The following is a 12,992-nucleotide window of genomic DNA, read 5'->3' as shown; positions in this document are numbered from 1 at the left end:
AATTCCTAGCTAACAACCTGCTGTTTAGATAAGTATCCCATCTGCCATTTTCCACTTATACCAGATTCTGCCAAATTCATCCTTACATACCTTTAAAACTCTTGTGAACAGTTCATAAGGGGGCTCAGGGATTTGTTTGGTTTTAATCTGGCTATTGATCTGAGAACCTTGTCATTAGTGACTCTGATCGTACATAATTAATTTTCGCTCTGTAAAGAAGTCTGTGAAAATACCTATTAATTTATACTTTTTCCCGCAGCAACTGTGGACGACAACACCAGGTATCAGACGACACGTATCAGCGAACAGAGATGTATGTCGCACCTACACGGGTAAGTCGAGAGCTAAGCTAGTAATTTCTAAGCTAAACAAAGACGTGAGAAAAGACATAAAATCTGCCCTCATGCACACGAGACACACCACAGCGAAGAACCAGAGTACCTTTTAAAGTTGTCGCTAAATTAGATTTATATATTACTTAGCATGCATCGTGACCTGACATAACACATGTCATCTACACCTCTTCTTGCACCCTCACTAATATATATATATATATATATATATATATATATATATATATATATATATATATATATATATATATACATATATATAAAATGTCGTGCCGAATAGGCAGAACTTGCGATCTTGGCTTAAATAGCAACGCTTATCTTGCCATATAGGACAAGTGAAAATTTCTGTATGCAATAATTTCGCCAAAATCATTCTGAACCTAACGAAAAAAATATATTTCACCGTGTTTGTATTAAATTATTGTAAACAAATCTAAAATATATTTAGTTGGGTTAGGCTAAAATAAATTGCGCTTGTTACAATAAGGTTAGGTAAGTTTTCTAAGTTTCTTTTGGTGCAAAATTATAATTTTTTACATCAACATTAATGAAAAAAATATATCTTTATACGTATAAGAGAAAATTTTAGAAAGGACTTAATTTTAAATGAGTTCTTGCTAATTGACCAGTTTTACATATTCGGCACGACATATATATTGCACATTATTCTGTATACTTAAAGTTCGGTCGTCAAGTGAAACGTCCTCTTGTAACTTCTCATACAGATTATAGCATCTTTATTCCAGTTTGTAACTGATACTTCCATTATATTTTTATTTTCGTTAACTCTAGGAATACGCCACAGAATTACCTCTCCTATTCACGAAACCAACGTCTCGTTCTGTCTCGTATAGTTGGTATTATCAGTGATCTGATGATGCTTTCCACAATTTCCCCGCTAGCAATCCATTCTTTTATCACAAAAGTCTTGAGATAATAAGAGCATCGTATGAAGCCTCTCCCACGTAAGTGTCTCGAGACACTTTAAGTGTTCAATGCTCTTTTGTGATCATTTTTATAAAGAAAAGCAGAATCATGCTTGTGGTATCACGTTTTCAGCATATATTTTATATTATTGGTCAAGCGTATCCAGGGAATATAATATACGATATATGTTCGTAAATTCGAGCAGTCTGGCGCACTGTTCGTAGTTCTCAACTGCGACTTCGCGTTCTCACTCTTGATTGTAGCAAGGAAATATTCTCATATACTTATCGATTCTTTTATCGTCTCAAGAATGGTTATCAGAATATATTCTCTGCTCCCTCCATTTAGTCTTCCTTCGTAAATTCCATTATTACATTCGTATTTAGTATTTTGTTCGCCTGAAATAATCGTATCTTGTTCGTCCGATTTTTTCTTGTTCTTCTGAAGTATTTTATTGTTCGTCTGAAATATTTTATTGTTCGTCTAAATTTTTTTTTCTTGTTCGTCTGAAATATTTTATTGTTGCTCGTCTAAAATATTTTTTTCTTGTTCGTCTGAAATATTTTATTGTTGCTCGTCTAAAATATTTTTTTTCTTGTTCGACTGAAATATTTTATTGTTCGACTGAAATATTTTATTGTTCGTCTAAAATATTTTTTTCTTGTTCGACTGAAATATTTTATTGTTCGTCTAAAATATTTTTTTCTTGTTCGTCTGAAATTTTATTGTTCGTCTAAAATATTTTTTTCTTGTTCGTCTGAAATTTTATTGTTCGTCTAAAATATTTTTTTTTTTTCGTCTGAAATATTTTATTGTTGTTCGTCCAAAATATTTTTTTTCTTGTTCGTCTGAAATACCTCATTTTTGTTCGTCTAAAATAATAATTTCTTGATCGTCTAAAACAATTTTTCTTGTTCGTCTGAAATAACTACAGATACATAACTAAGATATATTTTGGCAAATTGCCAGAATATATCTTAGCATTTTCATGTTCGTCTGTCTAGATAAATATGATTTTCTGAAAGATCTTTAAGTATTATTATTACTGCAGCACAATATTACTATAAACATTTTAATTATCATAAAAATTTATTATAATAAAATCTCTAGGTGCTTAAAATAAAAGTTATACACATCTCGTGAAAATTTTCTTTCCAATATACATTGGTTCAGCACTTGATTATAATTATAATTATGCCAGATATATAAACTTCTTTATTTACCTTCATATTTCTCTTTTTAGTTTAAGATTTAATTACACAATAGTGTAATTAAATCTCAAACTCCTCTTTAGAGGAGGAGTTAGAGGTAATGAGTCCCTCAACCTGGAGTCAATGTGTTCAGTCCATCAATTTTGAGAAAGGTACAGCACATTCGCGATGAGACTCGTATACTGTCGAGAGGTGAGGTAGAACAGCCTGAGTTGTTCTTAGCATGAGTTCAAAAAGGTGCCGGAAACGTTTCATAGTGATGCTGGTCCATGGTGACATGATAACATCACGCAGGTGCTGCTCTCTTGTTGATTAAGTAATTCCGAAGGGGTACCTTATGTGGTTGTTTGATTTTCTTTCTTCGTTTGTTTGGTTTATATCATGAGAAGTTTGGTTTACATCACCGCAGCAGTGAAACTGCCTCGAGTCATAGTGAAACTGCCTTAAGTGCTATTGAAACTGCCTCGAGTCACAGTGAAACTGCCTCGAGTCACAGTGAAACTGCCTCGAGTCACAGTGAAACTGCCTCGAGCCGCAGTGACACTGCCTTGAGTCACAGTAAAACACCAAAAAAAATCACTGTAAAGAATAAACTGTTTCCATTAGGCCCTTTCCAGTTGTCTGTCGTATCATAACTGAAAAAAATATTAACGTTGAGCAATCACGGTATGGGTGGGGATGGAACTCGCGGCAAGCAAATCGCAAAACTCCAGGCCAGCGCGTGTCCTTACAATTTCGTGAGTCTTGAACAGTCAACATGCGAGACGTGGCGTGTTCTTGATTTGTTCATCAATCCCAATACTAATAATTCTTTCCTAGCAGTGATACCCCCACACTGATAATACAAAGAGAGCGAGAGAGAGAGAGAGAGAGAGAGAGAGAGAGAGAGAGAGAGAGAGAATTTCATGCCTGAAACACCCACGTTGCATAGATACAGACACGTGTTCACCTCCAATATGCGAATGTTTCATAAATATTCAACTGAAAATTCTATGTGCACACACACAGTGACGCCTGAAGCACATATTGCACACTGGACGGCCCTACATGCAGAAAAATGCCTGGCAAAAAAATATATATAGGACGATATTCGTGTAAATCTCTGTTCCAGAAATTGTGGAATATTCCCTCACGTGTAATGAGCGAAATGAAATTGACAGAAATAGGAAATAAACTTTTTTTTGAGGGGGGGTGGGGAATAGGAAGGGAAAAAGATTGGGTTGGATGTAATGTAGTGAAAGACTGTGGGTAAGACAGCCAGAGATAGGTAATAAGCAACCGCACATAGGAAAGTGAAACTTATGACGATATTTCGGACCGACCTGGACCATTAATTAATCCAAGTCGGACCATTGTTCCAATGGCGGTATTGTGCCTTCTTATTCTTTAATTGACAGGTAAGAAAGTATAGGTAGCCAACACCTAGGTCCCCTTAGGATGCCACTACAGCAGTCAGCTTACACTTAGGTATCCGCAGGATGCCTTCCACAGCAGTTAACTAACACCCAGGTACGCCGGAATGCCTTCCACAACAGCTCCTGACAAATGTACCTCCTCCCCCCAGAATGTTTCCCACAGCAGTTGACTAACACCCGAACACTTTCAGAAAACCACTCAGAGCAGTCAACTAATAGCCAAAACCCTCAGGATGCTACCAGATGCAACTTCCCAACATTTCAAGGAACAGTTATTGAAAATTGATTACTGTCTGGAAAAACTTTCAACCCCATCCCCGAACATCTTCCTGCTTGGTGATTTCAATTTAAGACATAAACAATGCTATAGCAGAGACAATCCCTGGAGGTAGCTCAGACGAAAAGTCACACACACATTTCTTGCAGAATCTCTGCAATAAATTCACCCTAAGCCAACAGATGGTGGAGCCAACAAGACTGAAAAACACGCTTGACCTTTTTTTCACGAATAATAATGACCTAGTAAGAAATAAATGTCAAAAGTAGTTAATTCAGATAACAACCTAGTCGAAGTCCTGATTTGTATGCACAGGGGTTCTGACCAGCAAAATGCATACAGCTACGAGAATGCCCTCGCCAAATTCAATTTCAACAACCTGAACATCAGTTAGGATCAAATAAATCATGTCCTGAACAAAACATGCTGGGAAGATATCTTAAATAACATGGATACAAACAAGTGCCTTGAAAAGTTCAACTCTTTGGCAGCTGAAGTATGCTCAAGGCATATTCCACGAAGGATAAAGAAAAGAAGAGGTAAATTGGAAAGAAAGAGACGCACCCTCTACAGTAGAAGGCAAAGAATCACAACAAGCACTGATTAGAGTAGTTGAAAATATTGAATTTATGATAAATGATTCAAACAGGATCCAAGAAAGATAGAGGGAGCTAAAAGCAATCCATTAAAATTAAAGAAGTCTAAAATATTTTTCATATGCCAAAAACGAGGCAAAAGCCAGACAGACGTCGGCAAAGAAATTAGTAAGATATTAAAGTCTCAGTACGACGACTCTGTTTAGCGAGCCATTAATCAAATTAAAAATCGACAATCCAAATAATTTTTTCATGAACAACCCTCAAAAACCTGTCAATATATGCCAAATATCTGATATAATAACTCCACTGAACTTTGAAAAAGTAATTTACAGCATGCCTATACACTCAGCCCCAGGCAAAGACTTGTGGAATTCCGTGTTCCTCAAGAACTGCAAGTATGCCTTAAGTATGCTATGGAGAGGGAGCCTGAACACGGGTGTCTTCCCAAAGTCGCTAAAAACAACGGATATAGCCTCATTTCATAAAGGTGACAGAAAAGTAATAACAAAGAATTTCAGGCCGATAGCTCTAACGTCCCACATCATAAAAATCATTGAAAGAATTCTAGGAACCATAATCCCCAACCACTTGGATTCCCCGTAGCTGCACAATCCAGGGCAACATGGTTTTAGAGCAGGTCGCTCCTGCCTCTCGCAACTACTGGACCACTATGATATGGTCTTGGATGAACTGGAGGACAAACAGACTGCAAATGTAATAAACACAAACTTTGCAAAAGCCTTTGGCAAGTGCGATCATTGTGAAATTAAGATATGTGCAACATCTGAGTATCTTTATTATAGACGTTTCGTCATCCAGTGGCGAGTACTGTGCCTTGTGAAACGGAATTTTTCACTGTGGCAGCCCCCGACTTAAGTCTGTTCACCATTACTCTGTGCTCGATTGGTTAGAAAGTTGAAGATCCATCTGCCCACTTTTTCAGTTATTCCTTTAGCACGCATTTTGTGTGCTATTACACAATGATCGCACTTGTACAAGAATGATATCCAATACCGACAAGATGAAATTAAGACATTTGCAACATCTGGGTATCTTTGTTGTAGACGTTTCGTCATCCAGTGGCTTTATCAATACAAATTCCAGGACATAATGTGAAGACAGTAGAACTATATACAGAAGATGAAGTAATCAGTCCCTCAACCTTGGAGTTGGTGCGAAGAGCACCTCCATGACTACGATGCTCTTCGCACCAACTCCAAGGCTGAGGGACTGATTCCCTCATCTTCTGTATATAGTTCTACTGTCTCCAAATTATGTCCTGGAATTTGTATTTATAAAGCCACTGGATGACGAAACGTCTACAACAAAGATACCCAGATGTTGCAAATGGATATTGGATATCATTCTTGTACAAGTGTGATCATTGTGTAATAGCACACAAAATGCGTGCTAAAGGAATAACTGAAAAAGTGGGCAGATGGATCTTCAACTTTCTAACCAATAGAGCACAGAGTAATGGTGAACAGACTTAAGTCGGGGGCTGCCACAGTGAAAAATTCTGTTTCACAAGGCACAGTACTCGCCCCCATCCTGTCCCACATTCTCGTATCAGAAAACAGGTGTAAACCACAGCGCCATGTTTTCTTTAGCAGACGATACTAGAATCTGCATAAAGGTATCATCCATTGAGAACACTGTAAATCTCCAAGAGGATATAAACCAAGTTTTCCAGTGGGCCACGGAAAACAATATGATATTCACTGAGGACAATTCTCAGTTACTCCGTTATGGAAAAGTTTCGCCCCCACAGTGGCCAAACGTTTCCTCAATAAAGATACCCAGATGTTGCACAAGTCTAATTTATGAAACTGTCGGTTCTCCGAACCATTTATCTACATAAGGGAAATTACCAATAGACCCCCTGGCTGCCTTTCAAGGGAAAGCTGGACAGGCACCTGACCAGCCGAGCTGTGGTTCGTGCGTTGGATTACGTGCGGCCAGCAATAACAACCTAGTTGATCAGGCACTGATCCACCGCGAGGCCTGGTCATGGACTAAGCAGTTGAGTAACACCCAGGTACCAATCAGTATGCCTCCCACAGCAGTTGAGTAACACCCAGGTACCAATCATAATGCCTCCCACAGCAGCTGAGTAGCACCTAGGTACACACAGGATGCCTCCCTCACCAGTTGAGTAACTCCCGGGTATCAATCAAGATGCCTCCCACACCAGTTGAGTAACACCCAGGTACACTCTGGATGCCTCCCACAACAGTCAACTAACATCCAGGTACTTGTCTAATGCTAGGTGAACAGGGGCAGCAGGAGGAGAGACTTTGTCCCAGGGAATCGAACTGTGCCTCATAATTGAGGTACAAGTCACCTTCAGTGCTTGCAAGCCTCGTGTACCAGTGCTTGCAAGCCTCGTGTACCAGTGCTTGCAAGTCTCGTGTACCAGTACTTGCAAGCCTCGTGTACCAGTACTTGCAAGCCTCGTGTACCAGTACCTGCAAGCCTCGTGTACCAGTACTTGCAAGCCTCGTGTACCAGTGCTTGCAAGCCTCGTGTACCAGTACTTGCAATCCTCGTGTACCAGTACTTGCAAGTCTCGTGTACCAGTACTTGCAAGCCTCGTGTACCAGCACTTGCAAGCCTCGCGTACCAGTAGTTGCAAGCCTCGCGTACCAGTAGTTGCAAGCCTCGCGTACCAGCACTTGCAAGCCTCGCGTACCGGTAGTTGCAAGCCTCGCGTACCAGTGCTTGCAAGCCTCGCGTACCAGTACATGCAAGCCTCGCGTACCAGTACATGCAAGCCTCGCGTACCAGCACTTGCAAGCCTCGCGTACCAGCACTTGCAAGCCTCGCGTACCAGCACTTGCAAGCCTCGCGTACCAGCACTTGCAAGCCTCGCGTACCAGCACTTGCAAGCCTCGCGTACCAGCACTTGCAAGCCTCGCGTACCAGCACTTGCAAGCCTCGCGTACCAGGTAAACTTTACATTGTGACGACGCTGGTGGTCTGGTCAGAACTTAGGACGGCTTGACACAGAACGATACTCTCACCCAGTACAAGCTTGTTCTTCTACCTGCTTTTCCATCACTATCGTTGACAGTAGGATCTTTGGATGGAGCTTAACAGCGGCCACGAACCTTAGCTGAGATTACTGGCATGTTCAATGAGAAGCATTAAGCCCGCAAGGGGGTCACGCAGCGCTTGGGGGAATAATGGCAATCAAGCTTTTAATCCAAGAAGTGGGTGGGTTGCCCCACTTTTTTGGATCAAGAGCCTCTCAGGAGCATGGAAGCATCCCTCGAAGAAGGTACTCGAGCTGAGAACTTCACGTTCCAGCAGTGACTCTCAAAGTCTCAGGCTTAAGCCACCACCAGCAGTTTCTTGAAGTTCGAGGTGATTAGCCTCCGGGTCAGAAAAAAATTAAACTGCTTAAGTTTTCATATTATTTCTTTCATTATCTAACGGGAAGACTTTATTTCGCTGATCTTTATTGTTAAATGTTACTGGAATTTTCTTTTACCATTGAAGGGTTTTCCTATCGTCGTTGTTTTCCCCTTTTCTATCCGTCCCCTTCCCCCCCCCCCCCACCGTCAGTGTTTTTTCCTGCTATTGGTTTTTTCATAATCTGTGGCATAATTATTATTGTTGTAGTACACAGTTAAGGCCGGATTAAGACATGGGCTTTAGGGACTACAGTGCAGGGGCCACCACCAGCTGGAAGATTTCCAGGGGCTGCAGCCCAGGGACCACCGCCAGGTGGAGTATCTCCAGGGGCTGCAGCCCAGGGACCACCACCAGCTGGAAGATCTCCAGGGGCTGCAGCCCAGGGACCACCACCAGCTGGAAGATCTCCAGGGGCTGCAGCCCAGGGACCACCACCAGCTGGAAGAACTTCAGGGGCTGCAGCCCAGGGACCACCACCAGCTGGAAGATCTCCAGGGGCTGCAGCCCAGGGACCACCACCAGCTGGAAGATCTCCAGGGGCTACAGCCCAGGGACCGCCACCAGCTGGAAGATCTCCAGGGGCTGCAGATCAGGGACCACCACCAGCTGGAAGATCTCCAGGGGCTACAGCCCAGGGACCACCACCAGCTGGAAGATCTCCAGGGGCTGCAGCTCAGGGACCACCACCAGCTGGAAGATCTCCAGGGGCTGCAGCCCAGGGACCACCACCAGCTGGAAGATCTCCAGGGGCTGCAGCCCAGGGACCACCACCAGCTGGAAGATCTCCAGGGGCTGCAGCCCAGGGACCACCACCAGCTGGAAGATCTCCAGGGGCTACAGCCCAGGGACCACCACCAGCTGGAAGATCTCCAGAGGCTGCAGCCCAGGGACCACCACCAGCTGGAAGATCTCCAGGGGCTACAGCCCAGGGACCACCGCCAGGTGGAGTATCTCCAGGGGCTACAGCCCAGGGACTACCGCCAGGTGGAGTATCTCCAGGGGCTACAGCCCAGGGACCACCGCCAGCTGGAGGGTCTCCAGGGGCTACAGCCCAGGGACCACCGCCAGCTGGAGGGTCTCCAGGGGCTACAGCCCAGGGACCACAGCCAGCTGGAGGGTCTCCAGGGGCTACAGCCCAGGGACCACAGCCAGCTGGAGGGTCTCCAGGGGCTACAGCCCAGGGACCACAGCCAGCTGGAGGGTCTCCAGGGGCTACAGCCCAGGGACCACAGCCAGCTGGAGGGTCTCCAGGGGCTACAGCCCAGGGACCACAGCCAGCTGGAGGGTCTCCAGGGGCTACAGCCCAGGGACCACAGCCAGCTGGAGGGTCTCCAGGGGCTACAGCCCAGGGACCACAGCCAGCTGGAGGGTCTCCAGGGGCTACAGCCCAGGGACCACAGCCAGCTGGAGGGTCTCCAGGGGCTACAGCCCAGGGACCACAGCCAGCTGGAGGGTCTCCAGGGGCTACAGCCCAGGGACCACAGCCAGCTGGAGGGTCTCCAGGGGCTACAGCCCAGGGACCACCGCCAGCTGGAGGGTCTCCAGGGGCTACAGCCCAGGGACCACCGCCAGCTGGAGGGTCTCCGAAGATTAAATGAAAAGTGTTGGCACCTGTTAGTGTGTTTATAATAATGGAATGTTAGTACATCACGTGAATAATTTTTGTCTTTTGAAAATGAGTGGGTGCCACACCGTCCTTGTGGCCCAGGTGCCACACCGTCCTTGTGGCCCAGGTGCCACACCGTCCTTGTGGCCCAGGTGCCACACCGTCCTTGTGGCCCAGGTGCCACACCGTCCCTGTGGCCCAGGTGCCACATAGTATCTGTGGACCAGGTGCCACATAGTATCTGTGGACCAGGTGCCACACCGTCCTTGTGGCCCAGGTGCCACACCGTCCTTGTGGCCCAGGTGCCACACCGTCCTTGTGGCCCAGGTGCCACATAGTATCTGTGGACCAAGTGCCACATAGTATCTGTGAACCAGGTGCCACACCGTCCTTGTGGCCCAGGTGCTACATAGTACCTGTAGACCAGGTGCCACACAGTACCTGTAGCCCAGGTGCCACATATTACCTGTAGACAAGGTGCCACACAGTCCATGTGGCCCAGGTGCCACATAGTACCTGTACACCAGATGCCACACAGTACATGTAGCCCAGGTGCCACACAGTACCTGTAGCCCAGGTGCCACACAGTACCTGTAGCCCAGGTGCCACACAGTACCTGTAGCCCAGGTGCCACACAGTACCTGTAGCCCAGGTGCCACACAGTCCCTGTAGCCCAGGTGCCCCACAGTACCTGTAGCTCAGGTGCCAAACAGTACCTGTAGCCCAGGTGCCACACAGTACCTGTAGCCCAGGTGCCACACAGTACCTGTAGCCCAGGTGCCACACAGTCCCTGTAGCCCAGGTGGCACATAGTACCTGTAGAGCAGGTGCCACAGTGCCTGTGGCCTAGGTGGCACATAGTACCTGTAGACCAGGTGCCACAGTGCCTGTGGTCTAGGTGCCACATAGTACCTGTAGACCAGGTGCCACACAGTACCTGTAGCCCAGGTGCGACACAGTACCTGTAGCCCAGGTGCGACACAGTACCTGTAGCCCAGGTGCGACACAGTACCTGTAGCCCAGGTGCCACACAGTCCCTGTGCCCCAGGTGCCACACAGTACCTGTAGCCCAGGTGCCCCACAGTACCTGTAGCTCAGGTGCCAAACAGTACCTGTAGCCCATTTGCCACACAGTACCTGTAGCCCAGGTGCCACACAGTACCTGTAGCTGAGGTGCCACACAGTACCTGTAGCCCAGGTGCCACACAGTGCCTGTAGCCCAGGTGCCACACAGTACCTGTAGACCATGTGTCACACAGTACCTGTAGCCCAGGTGCCACACAGTATCTGCAGATCAGGTGCCACACAGTACCTGTACACCAGGTGCCACACAGTACCTGTACACCAGGTGCCACACAGTACCTGTACACCAGGTGCCACACAGTACCTGTAGCCCAAGTGCCACACAGTACCTGTAGCCCAAGTGCCACACAGTATCTGTAGCCCAGGTGCCCCACAGTACCTGTAGCTCAGGTGCCAAACAGTACCTGTAGCCCATTTGCCACACAGTACCTGTAGCCCAGGTGCCACACAGTACCTGTAGCTGAGGTGCCACACAGTACCTGTAGCCCAGGTGCCACACAGTGCCTGTAGCCCAGGTGCCACACAGTGCCTGTAGCCCAGGTGTCACACAGTACCTGTAGCCCAGGTGCCACACAGTATCTGCAGATCAGGTGCCACACAGTACCTGTACACCAGGTGCCACACAGTACCTGTAGCCCAAGTGCCACAGTACCTGTAGCCCAAGTGCCACACAGTACCTGTAGCTCAGGTGCCAAACAGTACCTGTAGCCCATTTGCCACACAGTACCTGTAGCCCAGGTGCCACACAGTACCTGTAGCTGAGGTGCCACACAGTACCTGTAGCCCAGGTGCCACACAGTGCCTGTAGCCCAGGTGCCACACAGTGCCTGTAGCCCAGGTGTCACACAGTACCTGTAGCCCAGGTGCCACACAGTATCTGCAGATCAGGTGCCACACAGTACCTGTACACCAGGTGCCACACAGTACCTGTAGCCCAAGTGCCACAGTACCTGTAGCCCAAGTGCCACACAGTACCTGTAGCTCAGGTGCCACACAGTACCTGTAGCCCAGGTGCCACACAGTACCTGTAGCCCAGGTGCCACACAGTACCTGTAGCCCAGGTGCCACACAGTACCTGTAGCCCAGGTGCCACACAGTACCTGTAGCCCAGGTGCCACACAGTACCTGTAGCCCAGGTGCCACACAGTACCTGTAGCCCAGGTGCCACACAGTACCTGTAGCCCAGGTGCTACACAGTACCTGTAGCCCAAGTGCCACACAGTACCTGTAGCCCAGGTGCCACACAGTACCTCTAGCACAGCTGCCACACACTACCTGTAGCCCAGGTGCCACACAGTACCTATAGCCCAGGGGCCACACAGTACCTGTAGCCCAGGGGCCACACAGTACCTGTAGCCCAGGGGTCACACAGTACCTGAAGCTCAGGTGCCACACAGTACCTGTAGCCCCGGGGCAACACAGTATTTGTAGCCCAAGGGCCTCACAGTACCTGTAGCCCAGGGGCCACACAGCCCCTGCAGCCCAGGGGCCTCACAGTACCTGTACCTTAGGGGCCACACGAAACCTGAAGCTCAGGGGCCACACAGTACCTGTAGCCTAGGGGCCACACAGTACCTGTAGCCCCGGGGCCTCACAGTACCTGTAGCGAAGGGGCCACACAGCACCTGCAGCCCAGGGGCCTCACAGTACCTGTAGCCCAAGGGCCACACAGTACCTGTAGCACAGAGGCCTCACAGTACCTATAGCCCAGGGGCCTCACAGTACTTGTAGCCCAGGGGCCTCACATTACCTGTAGCCCAGAAGCCACACAGTTCCTGTAGCCCAGGGGCCACAGTTCCTGTAGCCCAGGGGCCTCGCAATACCTGTAGCCCAGGGGCCTCGCAATATCTGTAGCCCAGGTGCACACAGTATCTGTAGCCCAGGGGCCTCACAGTACCTGTAGACCAGGGGCCTCACAGTACCTACAGCCCAGGGGCCTCACAGTACTTATACCCTAGGGGCCTCACAGTACTTGTAGCCCAGGGACCTCACAGTACCTGTAGCCCTGGGGCCTCACAGTACCTGTAGCCCTGGGGCCTCACAGTACCTGTAGCCCTGGGGCCTCACAGTACCTATAGCCCAGGGGCCTCAAAATATCTATAAT

At 47.3% G+C, this 12,992-nt stretch overlaps 1 protein-coding gene across 2 annotated transcripts in view; it reads left to right on the top strand.

Moving 5' to 3' along the window:
• LOC128690484 (uncharacterized) overlaps positions 1–12,992 on the top strand; it is a 429,208-nt gene that overhangs the window by 13,907 nt on the left and 402,309 nt on the right. For both annotated transcript variants that reach the window (XM_070089787.1, XM_070089788.1), the window contains exon 3: positions 260–332. In XM_070089787.1, coding sequence (XP_069945888.1) covers positions 260–332 — 73 coding nt within the window. The remainder of the gene's footprint in view (positions 1–259; positions 333–12,992) is intronic.

The sequence above is a fragment of the Cherax quadricarinatus genome, chromosome 29 (genome assembly GCF_038502225.1).
Source record: "Cherax quadricarinatus isolate ZL_2023a chromosome 29, ASM3850222v1, whole genome shotgun sequence".
Classification (NCBI taxonomy): domain Eukaryota; kingdom Metazoa; phylum Arthropoda; class Malacostraca; order Decapoda; family Parastacidae; genus Cherax; species Cherax quadricarinatus.
Note: the sequence above shows the minus strand (reverse complement) of the source record. Positions and strands in the feature narration are given on the sequence as shown.